Raw genomic sequence first — 20,901 nt, 5'->3', positions numbered from 1 at the left:
AGGCATGACACCGGCAACTGGCAAAAGCTGGAGACTCACCTTGCTCATGGTCAGGGCATTTTTCTTTGCCAGGACAATCTCTGGGGTGTCTGTAATGCATGTGAACTTGAGCTGGTCTGCAGGCTGGCGGTACTTCCTGTCACTCAGGATTTCTCCTGCTCTCTTCACATTCTCGACCTCCACAGAGCCAATGGGCACCCACCCAATGCCTCTCAGCCACTCAAGATCAGCCTTGTAAATAGCCTGAAAATGAAACAATGTCAAATATGTGCAGAAATTACCTCCACAGCCTGATGTCTAATCTTGATTTAGCATGGTGTATACAGATGGTGTATAATTTTGCATCTTGTGTAAATTTCGGGGAAGACACAGGACTGCCTTACTTTGGTGTAGAATGGCTAGTCCAGCACTTTGTCCCTGAAGGTAGTCAATGTTTGCTGTTTTAAAGACCTATGAAATCTCTAATAATATGTGATTTCATCAATGAAAAACCATTTTAAGGAAATTCCTGCCTGCCTCCCGATACAAAGTGTTTATTCTCTGATTTGATTGCCTATACCTCTTTGTATGGGAATAATTCTCTGTTAGAGTATAGTTTGTTCCTATCTCTTTGGGCAGGGGCCTTCACAGCCATTGTGCACCAAAAGAAAGGATGAACACTTCCACATGCTAAATCCACGTGTTTTCTCGGGACAACAAAAAGGGATCTTTTTTCAGATGATTCTATACTCATGTTTCTAAGCCAAAGAGTATATATATTTTTACTCTTACTTATCCTCAGTCCCTCTTCTTGTGTTGTAGTTCAAGTAAAAAAAAAAACGATATTTTATCCTGCTTTCATGTTTCTTCTTTGAACTTAAATAAATTGGCTGAAGGAGAATTTTTCTCAAAAGTAAGAGTAACAATTCTTTTTGTTTTTATGGCTTTTTGGGAAACTCTTTTTTTTACAATGCCACCACTTTTATCATTCTTCCAAAAGTGACTACTTGTCAGAGCCTGATCAAAAAACAAGGAGCTACTATACCAGTAAGGTAGTATTTGAGTCCCAAGGACAATCTACTGGCTGACAACAAAAATACTTAACATATTTCTAGGGAGACACTGTTTTCAGCTTCTTAGAAAAATTGTCTTGATATATATAACTCATTCTTATATTTCCTTCCACAAGCTATAATAGATATTTTCTATAAGTTAAGTAGTCAGAAAAATGATAATGCAATAAATTCATTTGGAAAATCCGGTTGCATTAAATCAGGATTTCTTAACCTGGCATCAATGAACTTAGATAGAAAAAACATCTTTATTTTCATTAACCTCTAACTGAAACATAGCATTTCTTTTAGCTATAACTATAGGCAACAGATTATGGTAGTATTAACACTACATGGAATTTTATCAGCAATAGAAGTCATAAATATTTTCATATTTTATTACAGTTGTTGCAGACATCTTGCATATTTATGCTCATCACTTCTTTGAAATTAAGCTAGTTTTACACCCACTGCTAGATCTTTTTATTTAATGTGTTAATAAAAAGCATATATATTACCACACTGTTGGGGGGAATGTAAATTGGTGCAGCCACTGTGGAAAACAGTATGAAGGTTTCTCAAAAAACTAAAAATATATTGGGTTGTTTGTTTTTTTTAATATTGAGCTGCATGAGCTGTTTATATATTTTGGAGATTAATCCTTTGTCCATTGATTCGTTTGCAAATGCTTTCTCCCATTCTGAGGGTTGTCTTCTCATCTTGTTTATGGTTTCCCTTGCTGTGCAAAAGCTTTGAAGTTTCATTAGGTCCCATTTGTTTATTTTTGTTTTTATTTCCATTACTCTAGGAGGTGGATCAAAAAGGATCTTGCTATGATTTATGTCAAAGAGTGTTCTTCCTATGTTTCCCACTAAGAGTTTTATAGTGTCTGGTCTTACATTTAGGTCTCTAATCCATTTTGAGTTTATTTTTGTGTATGGTGTTAGGGAGTGTTCTAATTTCATTCTTTTACATGTAGCTGTCCAGTTTTCCCAGCACCACTTATTGAAGAGACTGTCTTTTCTCCATTGTATATCCTTGCCTCCTTTGTCACAGATTAGTTGACCATAGGTGCGTGGGTTTATCTCTGGGCTTTCTATCCTGTTCCATTGATCTATATTTCTGTTTTTGTGCCAGTACTATACTGTCTTGATTACTGTAGCTTTGTAGTATAGTCTGAAGTCAGGGAGTCTGATTCCTCCAGCTCCATTTTTTTCCCGCAAGACTGCTTTGGCTATTTGGGTTCTTTTGTGTCTCCATACAAAAATGGGCAGACCTAAATAGACATTTCTCCAAAGAAGACATACAGATGGCCAAGAAGCACATGAAAAGCTGCTCAACATCACTAATTATTAGAGAAACGCAAATCAAAAGTACAATGAGGTACCACCTCACACCAGTTAGAATGGGCGTCATCAGAAAATCTACAAACAACAAATGCTGGAGAGAGTGTGGAGAAAAGGGAATCCTCTTGCACTGTTGGTGGGAATGTAAATTGATACAGCCACTATGGAGAACAGTATGGAGGTTCCTTAAAAAACTAAAAATAGAACTACCATATGACCCAGGAATCCCATTACTGGGCATATACACTGAGAAAACCATAATTCAAAAAGACACATGCACCCCAATGTTCATTGCAGCACTATTTACAATAGCCAGGTCATGGAAGCAACCTAAATGCCCATCGACAAACGAATGGATAAAGAAGATGTGGTACATATATACAATGGAATATTACTCAGCCATAAAAAGGAACGAAATTGGGTCATTTGTTGAGACGTGGATGGATCTAGAGAGTGTCATACAGAGTGAAGTAAGTCAGAAAGAGAAAAACAAATATCGTATATTAACGCATATATGTGGAACCTAGAAAAATGGTACAGATGAACTGGTTTGCAGGGCAGAAATAGAGACACAGATATAGAGAACAAACGTATGGACACCAATGGGAGAAAGTGGTGGGGGGTGGGGGGGTGATGAATTGGGCGATTGGGATTGACATGTACCCACTGATGTGTATAAAATGGATGACTAATAAGAACCTGTTGTATAAAAAAAAGTAAAATTAAACAAACAAAAAACCTAAAAATAGGAGTACTATATGACTCAGTAATTCCACTTCTGGGTATACATCTGAAAAAACCAAAAACACAAATTTGAAAAGATACATGTACCCCAATATTCATATCAGTATTATTATAATTGCCAAGATATATAGAAGCAACCTAAGTGTCCATCGAGAGATGAATGGATAAAGAAGACGTTTATATATATACCTAACAGAATACTACTCAGCCATAAAAAAGAATGAAATTTTGCCATTTGCAACAATAGGGATGGACTTGGAGGTATTATGCTAACTGAAATAAGACAGACAGGGAAAGACAAATACTGTATGATATTACTTACATGTGGAATCTAAAAAAACAATAAACTAGTGAATATAACAAAAAAGAAGGAGACTCCCAGATACAGAGAACTAGTGGTTACCAGTGGGGAGAGGGAAGGGGGGAGGGGAAAGATAGGAGGAGGGGATTAAGAGGTACAAACGATTATGTATAAAATTAGCTACAAGGGTATATTGTACAATGCAGGGAATAAAGCCAATATTTTATAATAACTATACGTGGAGTATAACCTTTAAAAATTGTGAATCACTATATTGTGCACCTGTGACATAATATTGTACATCAACTACACTTCAATAAAAAAGTGTCACGTATTTAGTTTAATTTTTTTCTCCTGATAATCTAATTTTATTTTTAATTTATTTTTAATTTTTTATTATTTTTTATTGAAGTATAGTTGATTTACAATATTGTGTTAGTTTCAGGTATACAGCAGTGATTCAGTTATATACAATTCAGTTATATATATATATATTCTTTTTCAGATTCTTTTCCATTATAGGTTATTACAAGATATGAATATAGTTCCCTGTGCTATACAGTAGGTCCTTGCTGTTTATCTATTTTATGTACAGTAGTGTGTATCTGTTAGTTCCAAACTCCTAATTTATCCCTCCCCTTGCTTAGTATAATATTTTGATAACCATATTTCGATGTAATCGGTTTCTTTTGAAACCAGTGTGTGTGTGTATGTAATTTTATGCATCTCATGACGCTGTCCTGAGAAGTTATCCATAGGTTTCACCAGACTGGCAAAAGATTCCACAGCACAAAAGTTAGAACCCCTTCTTGAGACCTTGCTAAAGAATATTAAACCCACTTACATCACTCTGAAGGTCATAGGCCTTCCGAGCCTGAATGATGTCATTCTGATCAGGCAGACAGGTCCATTCATGAAGGGGTTTCTTGTAGTCTACGTCGCTTACAAGGATTTGGGACTTCTTGGCCAGCACCACTCCCAGCATGTCCACTGGGCTACTGAACTTGGTCTTCCACTTCTCAAAGTCCTTCTTGTACTGCCGGTCACTCTGGATCTTGGCCATGTGGATGAACCACATCATCTTTGTGTCATCCTTAACATTTTGGACCCCAATGTGGTGGCCAAGCTGTTTGCGGTAGCCTTCCTTGTACTTGTACTGAAAAAAGAATAGAGATATAAGTCTCATGATAAGGACATCTTATTTATATCACATTTCATAGTTTCATAGACACATTATTTCTTTTGATTTTCCCCACCACTAGTGTTAGGGAGAAAGTTTAATATTATCAACTCCATTTTATAAAATAGAAACCTGAAGCCTCCAGGGGTTAAGTGATTTGTTCAAGGTCACATCATAAGCAGGTAGCAGGGCTGAGACTAGAATGGAGAGCTTCTGACTCCTAATATTTTCCCCTTCCACTAAACTCTACTGCCTAGTTTACATTTGCTTAACAAGTAAAGATAAAACATCTTGTACAATTTAAAAGAGCATCTACTTAATTTAAAGACATGACTGTTCTTTCTAAAAATGTTTTGATATGATGAATATTTCCCTTGTAATCAGAATTTATAGTGAATTCCGTGGTCAAGGATACAGGCTACATTTAGAAAGTTTCACCAGGAAATACCTCCCTTATTTGCCTGTCAACGTCATTCAACTTTCAACCATGAGAGAGTAATACCTTGGGTTAACACTCTATCTACTTTTAAAATTCAAGAATAATACTTTATGGTCCATTTTACCATGAGATGGTCACAGTGTGGGCTTCTCTAGGTTAACAGCCAGAAAAAGTTTTTATAATGGAAGGAATGAAGCATATGTCTAAGGTCTGGGACACTTCCAGAAGAAGGAAAGTCTGGATTTGGGTCTTAAGGAGCCCTGGTACAGAATGAGGGTACTAGACACCCTCAGGAGATGTTTCTCATGACACAGGAAGGACTAGAGAGGAGAGGAAAGTGGGTGCTGAGTAAAAGCTTTGCTTACTTCTCAACTTGTTCTTGTGTCCAGTTATGGGCATCTTGGTAGGAGAACTTCACTAAAGGTCAACAAAGGATTAAACAAAACTCTAAAATGTATGCATAATTAACATCTTCCCTTAATGCCAGAGTAAACGGATAGAAGTAGTAGGAAAGAGTTCACATTTATGTTGTCTGATTTACATGTGCTACCAATGTCTTTAACAACAATGTTTTTTACAAACGTCTCGGTTATCAGCTGCTCAACTTCTGAGGCTCAAAAATATGAGCCCAGGGCTTCCCTGGTGGCGCAGTGGTTGAGAGTCCGCCTGCCGATGCCGGGGACACGGGTTTGTGCCCCGGTCCAGGAAGATCCCACATGCCGCGGAGTGGCTGGGCCTGTGAGCCATGGCCGCTGAGCCTGCATCCGGAGCCTGTGCTCCGCAACGGGAGAGGCCACAACAGTGAGAGGCCCACGTACCGCAAAAAAAAAAAATTTAAAAAAATAAAATATGAGCCCATTTTTAGTGTTCATAAGACACTTATTTTTAAAGAACATAACTCCATCTTTGACAGATTAGCAGGTATACTGGATATAGTATCTTTTGTTTTCTTTGTTTTCACTTGCCACTTTGTACATGGGGGAGTCGTTAAAGGAAATTGAGACTTGCAGGCTAAATTTCTGGCAAGAAAAGCTGTAAAAGCTGCCATTTGTTAACATCTTTGAGTAAGAAATGCCTCTTCCAAAAACATCAACTTACATCACTAGCAATATTTCTTGATGCCTTGGCTGCTTGGATTGGAATGGCATCCACGCGCAAGTCATAGCCTTCCTTCTTTGACTCTTCCAAAGCAAGTTTATAAAGTTTCTGCAAAAAAGGAATTGATCAATCGTTACTCCTTTCATAAAAAATGAAACTATTTATTACTAAGCTTTCTCTGTCCTCATTTAAACTACACAGAATTAAGTATTAGTATGAGTTTGTAGAAAACTTTCATAGGTGCTCAAGGATTTTAAGGCACATGGTTTAAACTTTGATGTTTTATTGATTAGTAAATCTAAAAAGTTTTTTGGGGAAATCAGCATCAGGTTGCTAAAATTTTGTTTTGCCAAGCAAGCAAAACTGTAAAAAACAAAAACAAAAACCCGGCTATTTATTGTCATGATCTTAATATAAAAGGAAGGCCATTTTTATGCCAAAGAAGGAGAAGGAATAAATACAGTATTTTTAAATTGAATATATTTGGATTTGTGAACAACTCAATGCGTTGTCCTTATTTTCTCCCATTTTACCATGGATTATCATCACAGACCTTGATTGATCTGTGTAGACTAGGGTTTCAGAATCTTCACTCTGATGAAAATGTTGGTCCTGAAGGAGATGGCTAGGAAAATGCTTGCAAATAACATTAAATGGTAACCAGAACACAATGAAGTGGCAAAAGAATACACAGTATGGTAACTCACTGTTTTAACCTAGTGACTGCCTGCTAAATAGTTGTTGAATTAAAATAATGACTTGATAAGCACACTGACCTGTAGGGGAAGGCTTTAAGAGTATATTCCCTATTGGGATACTTCCCCAAAATCATTTCATTCTCTGGTATCATCTTCATAAAAGGCTAGTCTACTTTGTGGACCTACCACAGAGACCAAAATTGAATCAAGGGAAAACTATCTCTTGAATCAAGGGAGAACTATTTCTTTTATTGACAGTGTTGTTCTGGAGAATGTACAATAGATTAGTCAAAAGGTTTCACTAAGGATATTATTACAATAGTTCATTTTTGCCTTTCTCTTCATGATATGATCAGTAGTTTACTCACATTACTGTAGTTTATTCGGTTGAGTTTGGCTAGCATGATTTCTGGTGTATCAGGCATGACATGGATTGTTTTCTTGTCATTGTCCCAGGCTTCAGTATATAAGTGCTATGAAAAAAAAATGAGAAAAATTATTTTGGAGTTCACAGACAGTTTTTCTTTTGATTATGTGCCAGTCACCTCTCTTCTGTACAAAGTAGAAATAAAATTACTAAAGTTGCATAAATTCCTACATTTCATGTAGATAAATTACTATTTCCAAGAGTATTTAGCTCACTTTTTCATTGACTCAGAGTTTTTACTGTTTCTTATTAAAATTTTTTAACAGTTCTGAAAAGTATAATTGAGTTGCAGAATTTAATATCTATAATTGTGAAATAATTACAGCATATGGTATTTTTAACATCAGTTTACTATTCTGAAGTATTACTAAGTAACTATGGTGTTATAATGGGAAAATCATTTTAAAAGGTATTGTAAATCCTATAGGAATCTTTAAAATGTAGTAACATGTCAGAATTTTTACTTCATTCTATGGTAAATTCCCATACCCAATGGTGAGGAGTGAAGACTCACCTTACTCATGTTTATAGCGTTGTTCTTGGCCAGCACCTGCTCCAGGGAGTCAGTTATGCTGGTAAATTTCAGTGTATCTGGACGCTGGCGGTAGATGTTATCACTCAGTATCTCTCCGGCCCTCTTGGCTTTAACTATTTCCACGGAGCCAATTGGAACCCAGCCAATGCCTTTCATCCATTCAAGGTCTGACTTATACAAATTCTTCAAATCAACCAACAAGAAACACTTTTATTAATTAATTGTTCAGATTCACAGTCACAAAATGGATCATACTAGAGAAACACAAAAGCACTGATGAACAGGTAAAGCTGCCATCACAATCACTCATTCAGAAGCATTATTGAATCCTGAGTACATTTTTTTCCTAAGCATTTTTTGGCACAGAGGATTGTACTAGGAATGATGAAAGATCTTTTTTGAAAAGTAAAAACACAGTCCTGCCCTTGAGGGTATTACAAGACTTTTTACACAAGAGCAGAGTTTCTTTAGCTTTGGAAAATGTGTTCTAATAGCTCCCCAAAAGACTGCATACTTAGACCAATGCTGTGTAAGTGTTGCAGTCACAAAAACTTTTGCCTTTTTTTTTTTTTTAAAGGGAAAGGAGGTGAAATTCAACTATAGTTGTGAGTTTCAACACATAGTAATGTTAAGTTTTACAAATCACGCTCTTGATTTGCATTTTTAATTGAGATATAATTGACATATACTAGTTTCAGGTGTACAATATCATGATTCAGTATGTGTGTATATGGCGAAATGATCACCATACCTACACTTTTTTTTTTCTTATGATGGGAGATTTTAAAAAAACTCTTGCCTTTATTTTCATCTTCAAAATCACAAAATATGAAGTGTGTAATGTGGTGTTCTAGAGATAATAATATGAGATATATCCTAATTATTTTATTTTACTCTCAATAGGGCATGCTAACTGTATTATTATTATTGCACTAGTATTATTGTTGCTGTTGTTATTATTATTATTGTTAACACTAGTATGCAGAAGCAGCATTGGGGGTACTCACATCACTCTGGAGGTCATAAGCTTTCCGAGCATGGATGACATCATTCTGGTCGGGCAGGCAGGTCCACTCATGCAGAGGATGTTTATAGTCCACATCACTGACCAAGGTCTGACATTTCTTGGCCAAAACGATACCAAGCGTGTCCACTGGGCTGCTGAACCTGGTCTTATATTTTTCAAAATCTTTCTTGTACTCACGGTCACTCTGCATTTTGGCAATGTGGAGGGACCACATCATCTTGGGGTCATCATGTATCATCCGGGCACCAATATGGTGACCCAACTGCTTACGATAAGTTTCTTTGTATTTGTACTGAAAGAAAAGAACCCAGTAAATGAGGAGGAAGTGGCAAGGGCTGGTCCCAGTTGCTCTCTCTGTGGTGATGCTTTTCTATGAAATCCTCAAGACATCAGGGGAATTTCATCAAACATGATGCTGTGATGCTACACACTGGGGCATGCTTTCACCCAAAAAAGAAGATACGGTGCTCATTTCCACACCTCTATAGAGAATAACTCCACATTGATTCCTTTATATTATGCTAGAAAATTAGGTGTTTTAATCACAAAAAAAGTGATTAAAAAGTGAACACTGGGCTTCCCTGGTGGCGCAGTGGTTGAGAGTCCGCCTGCTGATGCAGGGGACACGGGTTCGTGCCCTGGTCCGGGAGGATCCCACATGCCGCGGAGTGGCTGGGCCCGTGGGCCATGGCCTCTGGGCCTGCGCGTCCGGAGCCTGTGCTCCGCGGCGGGAGAGTCCGGGACGGTGAGAGGCCCGCGTACCGCAAAAAAAACCAAAACCAAAAACGAAAACAAAAAGTGAACACTGAATGAGCTCAATTACAGTGACAAGCAGTTTCTCAGAAGTTGGTCATGTGAGTGGACCCAAGTGAGAACATATTGGAGGGAAATGTTTACATGGCTCATTAATTTTCTTTTTTTTAAGGCATTCTGAGAAATAATTTGTCCTCTGCACAAATAAACTGGAAGGAGTAGTTTTAAAATGGATAATTTTTGTTGATAATGAGCATAGCGTTTCAGTTTTGCAAGATGAAAAAGTTCTGGATGTCTGTTGTACAATAGCATAAATATACTTAATTATACTAGACTATATACTGAAAATGGTAAAGACAGTGAATTTTGTTATGTATTTTTATTATGATTTAAAAGAAAAACCTATCAAAATGGACAATTTTGCTACTCTTAATATTTAAGTTGTCCAGGAACCTGATGTATTAATTTTTAGGGTAAAGGAATGTTGATTTTTGTGGGCCCCATAGCAGAGACGTTTAACTTTTTTGCTATCCTACGTCCTTCCTCAAGTCATGGGGAACTCAGTTAAGCCTGCTTCTTTATTGGCATCTTTGCCTCGAGTGTAGCCTGAGGAGAGCTCATGAGGTTTCATGAGTAGCTCAACATATGTCCATTTAACTTTGACCAAGGCACTTAGTCTTACTAAGCAAAGACCAAAAGATGAGCAACAAAGGAACCATATCCCAGTGTGTCTCTATGAAACTTGTAATCTTGGGCAGGTTACCTACTGTCTCAAAGCCTCAATTTATCTGCCTGTGCAATGAAGGCAGTTAAGATGGATGATGACTACAGAGACTTCCAGCTGTGTCCCAAGAGTGTGATTCCCTATGCAGGTGGCTGGCCTGTTGGTAACAAACGTAAGGATGTGATCAACTCTTACATCACTGGCAATATCCCGGGAGGCCTTGGCAGCTACGATGGGAATGGCGTCACTTCTTAAGTCATAGCCTTCTTTCTTGGCTTCTTCCATGGCCTGGCGATAGAGGTTCTGAAGGAAGAAGTAGTAGCTTTTAGATACAGTGCTCACTTTCACGCTAAAAATGTATTTCTGTCAAAGGAAGACTACTTTTGGATGCAGAACACTAGTATGTTTAGCCTTAAATAAATTTAAAAAAAAAGTCTCTTTCTTCCTTTTACTTCCTACATATACAAGCTATTTATTTAACTTGAAATTTTACTTTCAGCAGGTCTAACACAACTTTTCCTTGGATAAATCCCTCTAGATTTTACACATTAAGTCATTAACTCTGAAATGTGCTTGGATGGCTCAGCACTTATTCTTTTCATGAAATAACCAAGAAATGACTTTATTTAACTGCAAATTTGAATTAGGACCAATTTTACTAGCAGAGAATATGATTATATAACAACAACACTACCATCATGAGCATGTACCTGTATTCAAACAGTGCTAAACGGAGGATAATCCATTGTTTCTGAACATCTTTGTTAATATTGATTTGCTCTCTATTCATTTTGTCGATTGCCAGAAATTGCTAGCAGACAGAGGGATAGCAGATACCAGATATTTATGAGACAAAAGGACAAAATTGATGAAATTATAATAATTTCTTTATGAATTGGGACATACCCACTGTTCAGTTTCTGTGGCAGGACAGATGCACACAGAAGGTGGAACACAGGTATTCCATGGGAACACAGCTTGAAAACCATGGCATTAAACAAATCATCTATACCAGTAGTATTCAGTCTTTTTTGCTTGTGAACCATTACAAGAATTTAGTGCTTTGTTATTAATAATTTTTAAATGAATTTAGAGTCTGAGAAGGATGTCCTTAAATGTTTTTAATGTAGATTATTAACGTGTGACAATTCACATTTTTTTCATGTTGAGATTTTACAAGGTAAAGCTAAAGTAAATAAGAATAAATTTAATGTATTTGAGATAAAGTCCCAAGGGCATTTGTTCTTCTTAAAAATTTCTAGGGACTTCCCTGGCGGTTCAGTGGTTAAGAATCCGCCTGCCGATGCAGGGGACACAGGTTTGAGCCCTGGTCCAGGAAGATCCCACATGCTGCGGAGCAAATAAGCCCTGTGTGCCACAACTACTGAGCCTACGCTCTAGAGCCTGCGAGCCACAACTACTGAGTCCATGTGCCACAACTACGGAAGCCCTCATGCCTAGAGCCTGTGCTCTGCAACAAGAGAAGCCACTGCAATAAGAAGCCCTCACGCTGCAACAAAGAATAGCCCCTGCTCACTGCAACTAGAGAAAGCCTGAGCACAGCAATGAAGACCCAATGCAGCCACAAATAAATTAATTAATTTAAAAAAATTTTCTAGAAATATTCATTTTGTAACTAGAGTCAAATACTCTTATACTTTATATTTTTCCTTTGAAGAATAAATTCTCAAGTTTATCCTTATGTATAAGTGGGAAAAATGTGCTTGAATCATCTTCCGGCTTCAGGCCAAACAAAATTTTTTCATTCTTTCAACATTAGAAAAAGATGCACGGCTTCAAAGAAAACACTTTTATTATCATCAAGGCTACGTTTTAAAGAATGTTTGGTACGTTATTTATCCAAGAGAACTAGAATAGGTAGATGAGAGTTTAAGAGAAAAAAAATAAGATATAGTTACTTTGTTTTGTTAAACTTTACTGAGCTAAGTATGGAATGAAGGTACCATTCGTAATGGGTTGAGAAGAAATTCAGGTGGGCCGTTTTGAAATCTAATCTTCAGGAGACAGTCTTTAGGGAATTAACATAATCATGCAATTTTAAAGAAATAAATCCAGATGAAAATTTTAGAAATTAAAAAAATAGCCCAATTTCCTCTCAGCAGTCTGAAAAGAAAATACCCTACCTCATCTGACCTAATTTTATCAAAAGGGAGAGGCTTAAAAGCATTATCCCTTTGGGATAGAAACTAACTTCATCTGCCTGGGGTGAGGCAGAATGTCTGGGAAAAGATAGTCCAACAGAGAAGCCCTGTGGCCAAGAGAAAAATCGTTCATTCAAAAATGACTGAAGCCAAGGTCAATCAAATCCTCGTGATCAGGCTTGTCCTTGGGTCTGTTTTATAACGCTAGACAAAAGGAAATTGTCTCCTCTTCATTTCGCTTGTCATGCCTCTTCTTTAGGGCTACATTATGATAGGCAAAAGTAATTAATGGGTAAAATAATAATATGGTCAAGTCTTGAAAATGAGTATTTAAAATTTCCAATGTTCTCAAACTAAAGGGAAGTCTGCCTTTTTTTTGTTTAATGAAGACACAAAACAACATGTAAGAAATCAATATTCATCTTGAATGAACCAGATAAGTCTTGACTTTGGCAAGAACAATTGGGCAAGAAGCTTTTTCTGCGGCAGTACTTCTATTCTGCAAAGATTTGTGATGGCAAGTTTAGTGGGGCTGGAGATAGTATGTAAAAAAAAAATTTTTTTTTAATTGTCCTCAGGCAATTTTGAGATGGATGAATTTAAGAATTTTTATTTCTGTTCTTGTAAATAAACTGAAGTTATTTTGAGCATATTAAATAAATCTAATCTTCACGGTGACTTGAGCGTAAAGGGAAGAAATTAAAGTTTATTAAGCAGCTACTGTATGCCAGGCTCTACACTGGGCATATTATATACACTACCCCATTGAGCCACCACAAAAATTCTTCGATAGACATTTTTATCTCATTTTACAGATGAGGTAACTAAAGAAAAACTCATAGAACAAATTTTGAAGTAAGTACTAATCTGATAAATAGCAATAATTATTTTTTAATTAAAATTACAATATGATTCTATCATTAATAGTTGACTTTGAGAGTTTCACCCCGCTCCTGACATGGAGATATTTTTGTATTTATCCATTTCCCTATGTATTTTTTTAATTGAAGTATAGTTGATTTACAATGTTGTGTTAATTTTTTCTGTAACTATTCTTGAATATAATGATACATATATTCAGGGTAGGTTATGGCAAAAATAAATAAATAATTGGTCAACATGAGAATTAAATCCATAATTCTGACCTTTCTACTACATCAGCAAAATAACGTGGCCAGGTCAAAACAAATGGTCTTACCCCACTATAATTTATTTTATTTTGTCTTGCCAACATAATTTCAGGTGTATCAGGCATCATGTGGATTTGGGTCTTGTCTTTGTCCCAGGCTTCTGTGTATAAGCGCTGTGAAGGATAAAAAGGTTAATGAATTAGAACAACAATGTTTGCTGTAAACAGAGGTTTCCAACTTAGAGATCATGACAAAGTTGAAAGCCAGTCTTCTGACTATCTGGGCTGTCTGCTGTATATCAACATTCTTCAATCTCTTTGATGTTACAAGATATTATTGTCACTAAATATAAGTGTAGACTAAGATATGAAAAGAAAATGTGTGTGTGTTTCATTACAAGATCACCTCCACTCCAATTAAATTAAAAGCAAGTATTTTCCAAGCATGTATACACGTCCATATGTACTGAGGCTGTATCAACAAATTCTTCCCATGATTTCGTCTGTTTGTCTGTTTATTAACTGCAAATTTACCTGGATATGCCATCTCTAGATTTCTTTTTGATAAAGGTTATGAAGATTTGCACCTGACTTGTTTGTTCTATACTTACTTAGATAAGTACCCAACGAGAAAGGAACCTTGATACCAAACATGTATAACTGTTATAGACTTAAAACAATTTAAACACCAAACAGCTGTCCTACTCCTAACTCTATTTCACAAGAGATGTCAAAGCAGAAATTCCCACATATACTTGGGGAATCCCAATACAGAACTCAATCAAATCACCATACACAGGATGGCAACTAGATAAAACAAACAAAAGGACTAACTTAATTAGTAACAGATATTCTCAAGGACATACAGCCCTGTTTTATTTTCCCCCACATTGGGGGCTCACCTTGTTCATGTTGATGGCGTTGTTCTTGGCCAGCACCTGTTCCAGAGAATCAGCCACACTGGTAAACTTCAGCTTGTCTGGACTCTGGCGGTAGATGTTGTCACTCAGTATCTCTGCAGCTCTCTTGCATTTGACCACATCCACAGACCCAATGGGGACCCAGCCAATGCCTCTCATCCACTGGAGATCTGATTTATAAATGTTCTGGTGAGACCAAACACAAAAGCAAGAATTACTGAAGCTGTTAGGACTCCTGATTTCAAAAATGAATGAAAAGGACTGGAAAAAGTGGATAGGCAAACTTCATGTCTATGTCTTTTAAAATATGAAGCCCAACTGGATATAGTTCATGGTATTATGTTCTCTCTAAAACAAAAGTAAGGCACAGTAAATTAAAGGTGGAGAGGAAAAAACGTTATTTTTTTCCTGAGGGCTTTACCTAATCCTAGGCCATTATCTGCATATTACTATGTATTATCGTCATGAGCATGGTCAACAGTGGTGTTTAAGGAGTCTCAGTACTCACGTCGCTCTGGAGGTCATAGGCCTGCCGAGCGTGCATGACGTCGTTCTGGTCGGGCAGGCAGGTCCACTGGTGCAGGTAGTTCTTGTAGTCCGCGTCACTGACCAAGGTCTGGCACTTCTTGGCCTGCACCACCCCCAGCATGTCCACTGGGCTGCTGAACTTGGTCTTCCACTTCTCAAAGTCCTTCTTGTACTCCCGGTCACTCTGGATCTTGGCCACATGCATGGACCACATCATCTTCGGGTCATCTTTGATGTCCCGGGCTCCAATGTGGTGGCCAAGCTGCTTGCGGTAACCATCTTTGTATTTATACTGAAATAACAGTAGTCATTTTAAAAATAAAAATGAATGAAAAGGGCTAAAAGTCTTATTAATATAAAACTTCATTATTTTAAAATTGGTAATTCTTGCAGAGAAATAAATCATCTGAATATCAACTTATCTCCTCATCCTAAACTCTGATGAGACTTCACAGCAATACTCTAATGGGGAGCAGGCCAAACTTCATAGTTCTATGCTTTGCAGACACTAAGTCTCTGGAAATAAAGGCAGCAGCACTTTTCAGAATCAGTTGGAGTTGTAAACTGCCATTTTTTAAATCTTTTTGGGGCCAGTGAAATCATTAACCCAGAAGTTTTACACATGATTTTTAGAACAACTCCTGAGTTCAGAGGAAACTTTTCACTCCCCTGCCCATCCCGCCTCTCCCACATCTGGCTCTGCTAACTTTCACAGGACTCCTGAAATAGACTGGCTTGCATTTCCATCCTGTATACCGGCTCTACTGGACACCAAATTTGGGTGAGGTCTGTTGGGATTCCGCGAGGAGAAAAAACAGATTATATAACTACAAGAAAGTGTTTTGTTGTTGGCGATGGTAAGAGCTGACTCTGGATTAGCTTCTCTCCACTTCAGGCAACAAAATTACACAAATCCTAGCATATATTTACTGAAGTCTGAATTCTCTACCAAAGGAACTTCTTTCGGAGACAGTGGAAAGAGAAATCAGGCTATTTTGTTGGTTTTGGTTGTTATAAAACTTTTTTTTTCTTTTTTCATTTAAAAAGAACTCAAAGGAAGCACTTAAGGCAATTTTTCAAAGGAAGGGTTGGCAAGAATCCAGAGCAGGTTTGGGGAAGGGTGAATTTTCCTGAACCTGGCTGTACCAGATCTTTTTCTTATGCTGAACCAATACACGTACCCAAGCTTTTTCCCCAACTCTTCTGTCATTTTCTTATTTCTATGTGCTCAAAATATGCAGATGAATGCCTTATAGTTACAGATATAAACAAATGTAGATTCAAATTCCATTTTTTAACTGAAGTTTAGGATACCCCCTCTGCATATGGGACCTGAATATTAAAATCTTTTGGAGTTAAATTATTAAAGCTCTTTTGAAATGAAAAACATTTCATTTAAAGCACAGTAAATGTGCTTTAACTGGCACCAGGATGTATCTTGCTGTTGTAATACTGATTCTGTCCCACCCCCATCCAGCCATGTACATATGTGGAGTGTTGGTACTCACATCACTGATGATGTCCCTGGAGGCCTTGGCTGCCACGATCGGGATGGCATCGCTTCGCAAGTCATAGCCTTTCTTCTTTGCTTCTTCATTGGCGAGTTTATACAGAGCCTATAGAAGCAAAGTCAGACTTAAAGCAAAGTTTTGATAGCAACAATTTGGAGTCTAACAGGTGACATATCACAAAATTTAAAAAAGGATAGGCTCCAGAAACAATCTAACTTTCTAGCAATATTGGGAAGTAAATAAATTATATTTTACCAAAAAAAACTATGTAGCATTAGAAACAAATGAAATATATCAATGAGCATTAACATAGATTGATAGAGTAATCTATTATTTATATCACTATAGATTAATATATATAATATGTAGATTATGATACATTATGCATAACATAATATTAATGTTAATATAATCTATGTTAATGTTAATGTAATATAGATTGATAGGCAAAGCATCAATCTATACGTATTTCTAAATGAAAAAATTGCAGAACAATGTGTTTAATATTATTCATTTGTATATAAAATATATATTTATATACTTTTACCTAGTTCTTTATCACTTAAACATTTTTGAAAATCATGTAATATCTTATGATGTTTAAAAAAACAAATGAGAAAAAAATTAAAGTACAATTTAAAACATAGTTAACTTGACTATAATCACAACTTTATGATTCTAATTTTTGGCTGGATCATATCAGTAAAGCATTCACCTATAAAACTGCATTTTACTTAAAAAAAATAGTAATCAGTATTGTTAATGGAGAGCACTTTTTCCCCATGCCTGAGGTTCTCTTTCTATAAAAGGAGCTCGATTATTTCATCTCTGCCCCTTTACTCTCTTTACCCTGGAGAGGTGCAGTGATTTCCTGATGTATCTAACTGGTAGGGATGGGATAGCAGGGCATGCCCAGCTCAGCTCTGACCTCCTCCCTCTAGGAACATGCCCAGTGCCCTCCTCTGCTTCTCTGTGCGAAGCAGGACTCTCCCCTGAGGGAGGTAGAGCTGATTGTCCTGCTCCAGTGTGGCCTGTGCCTGGATGGGGAACCTAATTCTGGGGTTCACTTAGCAGGTTTGTTTGGCTCTCATACAAATGTGTACTTGAACCTAACTTTAGTAGTAAGAGATGTGAGATTTTGACTTCTAGTTCCACTCCTTTGTTTTACTTCTCAATTTTATTCAGGATCCAGGTGGGAAAGAGGTGCATATTATTACAGGTCCCCTTGGTAGGGTTGCCAGATTTAGCAAATAAAAAGATAGCATGCCCAGCTGAACTTGAATTTCAGATAAATAACAAATAATGGTTTCATATAAATAATGAGCTAGTATTATATCTGGTTATCCTACGCCTTGGAAATGCCAAAAATACTCCTCAGTTCCACTGACCCACACTGGTAAAGACCATAAATGGAAAAGATAATGTGACTTCAGTTTGCCCCTGGAATCCTATAGCGTATGATATTCAACCCACAGATGAAAGGTTGGATGGCCTGAGTGTTCATATCGCAGAGCTGCACGTACCATGATAGCTGAGGTCCGAGAATATCCACAAAAGTGTAGAAGACAAACAATAACAACAACAATAACAACAAAACGAGCGTGGTCCCCCAGGATTTTGCCCCTACCGCACTGTAGTTGAGCTTGTTCTGCCTCGCCAACGTGATCTCCGGGGTATCAGGCATTATATGAACTTGAGTCTTGTCTTTGTCCCAGGCCTCTGTGTATAAGTGCTATCAAAGAATATGTTGATAGAAAACCATTTGAAAAAAAAAAGAAAACCATTTGAAATAGGAATTACAAAAAGCCAATTAAAGCAGGAATGTTACTGATCTAATTAGGAAAATTAACCACACTAGGATTTAAGGTATTCAGCTGGAGGTTTGTCTTAATGATAGTTACCAGGGTTACAACTAGGGATAATAGAAAGTACTTAGAGCATTTCAAGTACATCATTTAGGAGGTAAACGTGACCCCACACCTGCATGGATAATTTTAACTCCACTAGTCACTAAAGTCTAAAAACCTCTTTTGGCATCTTGAAGAAGCTTGAGGCAGCTGGGGCTCACCTTGTTCATGTTGATGGCATTGTTCTTGGCCAGCACCTGTTCCAGAGAATCAGCCACACTGGTAAACTTCAGCTTGTCTGGACTCTGGCGGTAGATGTTGTCACTCAGTATCTCTGCAGCTCTCTTGCATTTGACCACATCCACAGACCCAATGGGGACCCAGCCAATGCCCCTCAACCACTGGAGATCAGACTTGTAAACGTTCTGTGAGGAGGAAAAAGGCAGGAACTCTTCAGTAAGACTGAAAGATTTAGGGTCAACGTGCAAATAGAATCGATAGTAAAGTTACAATTCTGGTTGTTGCTCTTGTTGGTTTCATAGAAAACTGGCTCCCTGTGTTAGGCAGACTAACAGAGGAAGTATGTTCAAAAACGAGCCAAAAATGTAACCAAAAAATGATAGAATATTTCAGGTTGTTAGGACAGGAGGAATCCAAATGAATATCTTCTGTCAGTCAGTTCAGTGGATGTTCACTGCTCGTGTACACAGGAAAAGAATGCCAACCCAAAGTGAGAGAAACCACACATATGTCGACCTACAGGCTGTCAGTAAATAAATATTAGGTCCAGTCAAATGAAACACTCTGCAGCCATTAAAAGCCACATTTTAAAGAATATCAATGATTGGTAGAAATGTCATTAATGTAACAATAACGAAAAAATAGCACATAAAACAATCTGTATATAAATTACATGAGCAGGAGTGGGCTTTTTCAGTGGTTGGATTATGTTGGATTCTTACTGCTTTCTGTGTATTTTTTCTTATATTTCAAAATATCTGTAAAGCTCTTGGTTTCACAACAAAAAAGAGAAGTTAAAATATAATAATGACATAGAACCTCTGAAGCCCTGAGGCAGACCTTTGACTACTTCAACACTGTCCAAGATTCAGGACAATAAATGACCATCTTTATTGGTCCAGAACCCGTCTCTTCCCCACCAAATCCTCAGGCTGCGAAGCACAAACTCCTTTCCAGAATTGTCTTTCCATATCTTTATTTAACACTTTAAGTCATTTTTTCTGCTAAAGACTTTTGTGTACTCATTAGGCATTCATAACTACTTCACAACGGTGGCATTGGACCTTTGCCCAGATCATTTGAAGGATTTTACCTGTAACGGCAGTTAAGTACAGCATACAGACAGCTATTTTACTGTCTAGACTAAAAGCCTATTGGAACCGCCTTATGCTGACTAGTTATTGCCCCTTAAATAACAACAGCAAGAATGAAAACAATAACATTTAACACCTCTGGAGTGCTTCTTAACTTTCGAATGCTTCCCACATTATTAAGACCGTGTCACCGTGAGAAGGAGGTGATCTCAAAAAGGCACTTGACAAATAGACAGAGGCAAGCAGTCTGTCAATGCTGTCATTCTATGGGTGACATTAACCGTTTTTAACTACCTTTCAGATGCAGGCAAAGCCTTTCTTTGCAAAACACAGGGTTCTGCATGTTGTGGAAAGCTACAGAACAAATGTGGGAGTTTCCACAGGTAGGCTGTACAATTTCTAGGAACAGCCATTTAATGTATAATTATGGTTAATTCATGTTATTCTCCAAAGTCCTCTAATGCTTAATAATTCCTTTAAATGTCTATAAAATATATGCTGCAGGAAATGTGCTTGTCACACCCAGATTTGAGATGCTGCCTCTGTTTCTAATAGGTACCGGTTCTGTCATTACCACATGACGTCTCCACAAAGAGAGCTGTGCTGAGAGGCCAAAGTGTCAATGGAATGACCCAACAGCTTCCAGACACAGTGACTTCTTTTATTTCGTAAGAGTAACGATTAGTGTTGTAGCAGTATTCTGCTAATGATAACCTCATTTGTTTTGCAAGGAAGCTAAAAATAAATTTCTGAGTAATTTTTAAAAATAAAAATGTGTTATTTCTTTCCCCCTTAAAAGAATAAAATAAAACGTCTTCCTGTGTTGGACCCTGAACTCTAACACTGCTTAATCCAGTCTTATTTTTATAAGGCCAGGTCCAGTTGGTAAACTTCACTTCCTTATAAAGCCTAGTAATGTATCCACAATAAAGCAATAAAACTATACTCTGATTCAAATCTCATTCGATGACCAAGAAATCCTAGCTTGAGTAGGCCAGTGGATTGTTTACAAAGGATAACGTTCATATGCTTCAAGTTATTTCCGCACACAGCCCTGTTACGGACGTGGTACTCACATCGCTCTGGAGGTCATAGGCCTGCCGAGCGTGCATGACGTCGTTCTGGTCGGGCAGGCAGGTCCACTGGTGCAGGTAGTTCTTGTAGTCC

General features: G+C 37.4%; 1 protein-coding gene across 1 annotated transcript in view; it reads right to left on the bottom strand.

The window, feature by feature from the left end:
• The window catches only part of NEB (nebulin), a 248,266-nt gene that overhangs the window by 93,960 nt on the left and 133,405 nt on the right, over positions 1-20,901 (bottom strand). Inside the window, exons 52-65 of the mRNA XM_027078303.1 lie at positions 20,811-20,900; positions 18,622-18,825; positions 18,181-18,285; positions 16,551-16,658; positions 15,023-15,334; positions 14,497-14,700; positions 13,664-13,768; positions 10,499-10,606; positions 8,807-9,118; positions 7,779-7,982; positions 7,206-7,310; positions 6,140-6,247; positions 4,267-4,578; positions 40-243 (exon numbers count right to left, since the gene is read on the bottom strand). Of these exons, the coding sequence (XP_026934104.1) occupies positions 40-243; positions 4,267-4,578; positions 6,140-6,247; positions 7,206-7,310; positions 7,779-7,982; positions 8,807-9,118; positions 10,499-10,606; positions 13,664-13,768; positions 14,497-14,700; positions 15,023-15,334; positions 16,551-16,658; positions 18,181-18,285; positions 18,622-18,825; positions 20,811-20,900 (2,481 nt within the window). The remainder of the gene's footprint in view (positions 1-39; positions 244-4,266; positions 4,579-6,139; positions 6,248-7,205; positions 7,311-7,778; positions 7,983-8,806; positions 9,119-10,498; positions 10,607-13,663; positions 13,769-14,496; positions 14,701-15,022; positions 15,335-16,550; positions 16,659-18,180; positions 18,286-18,621; positions 18,826-20,810; position 20,901) is intronic.

The sequence above is a fragment of the Aethalodelphis obliquidens genome, unplaced genomic scaffold, assembly GCF_003676395.1.
Source record: "Aethalodelphis obliquidens isolate GAN/ISIS:26980383/991018 unplaced genomic scaffold, ASM367639v1 scaffold2, whole genome shotgun sequence".
In the NCBI taxonomy this organism is placed as follows: domain Eukaryota; kingdom Metazoa; phylum Chordata; class Mammalia; order Artiodactyla; family Delphinidae; genus Aethalodelphis; species Aethalodelphis obliquidens.
This window is presented reverse-complemented; position numbering and strand designations above follow the sequence as displayed.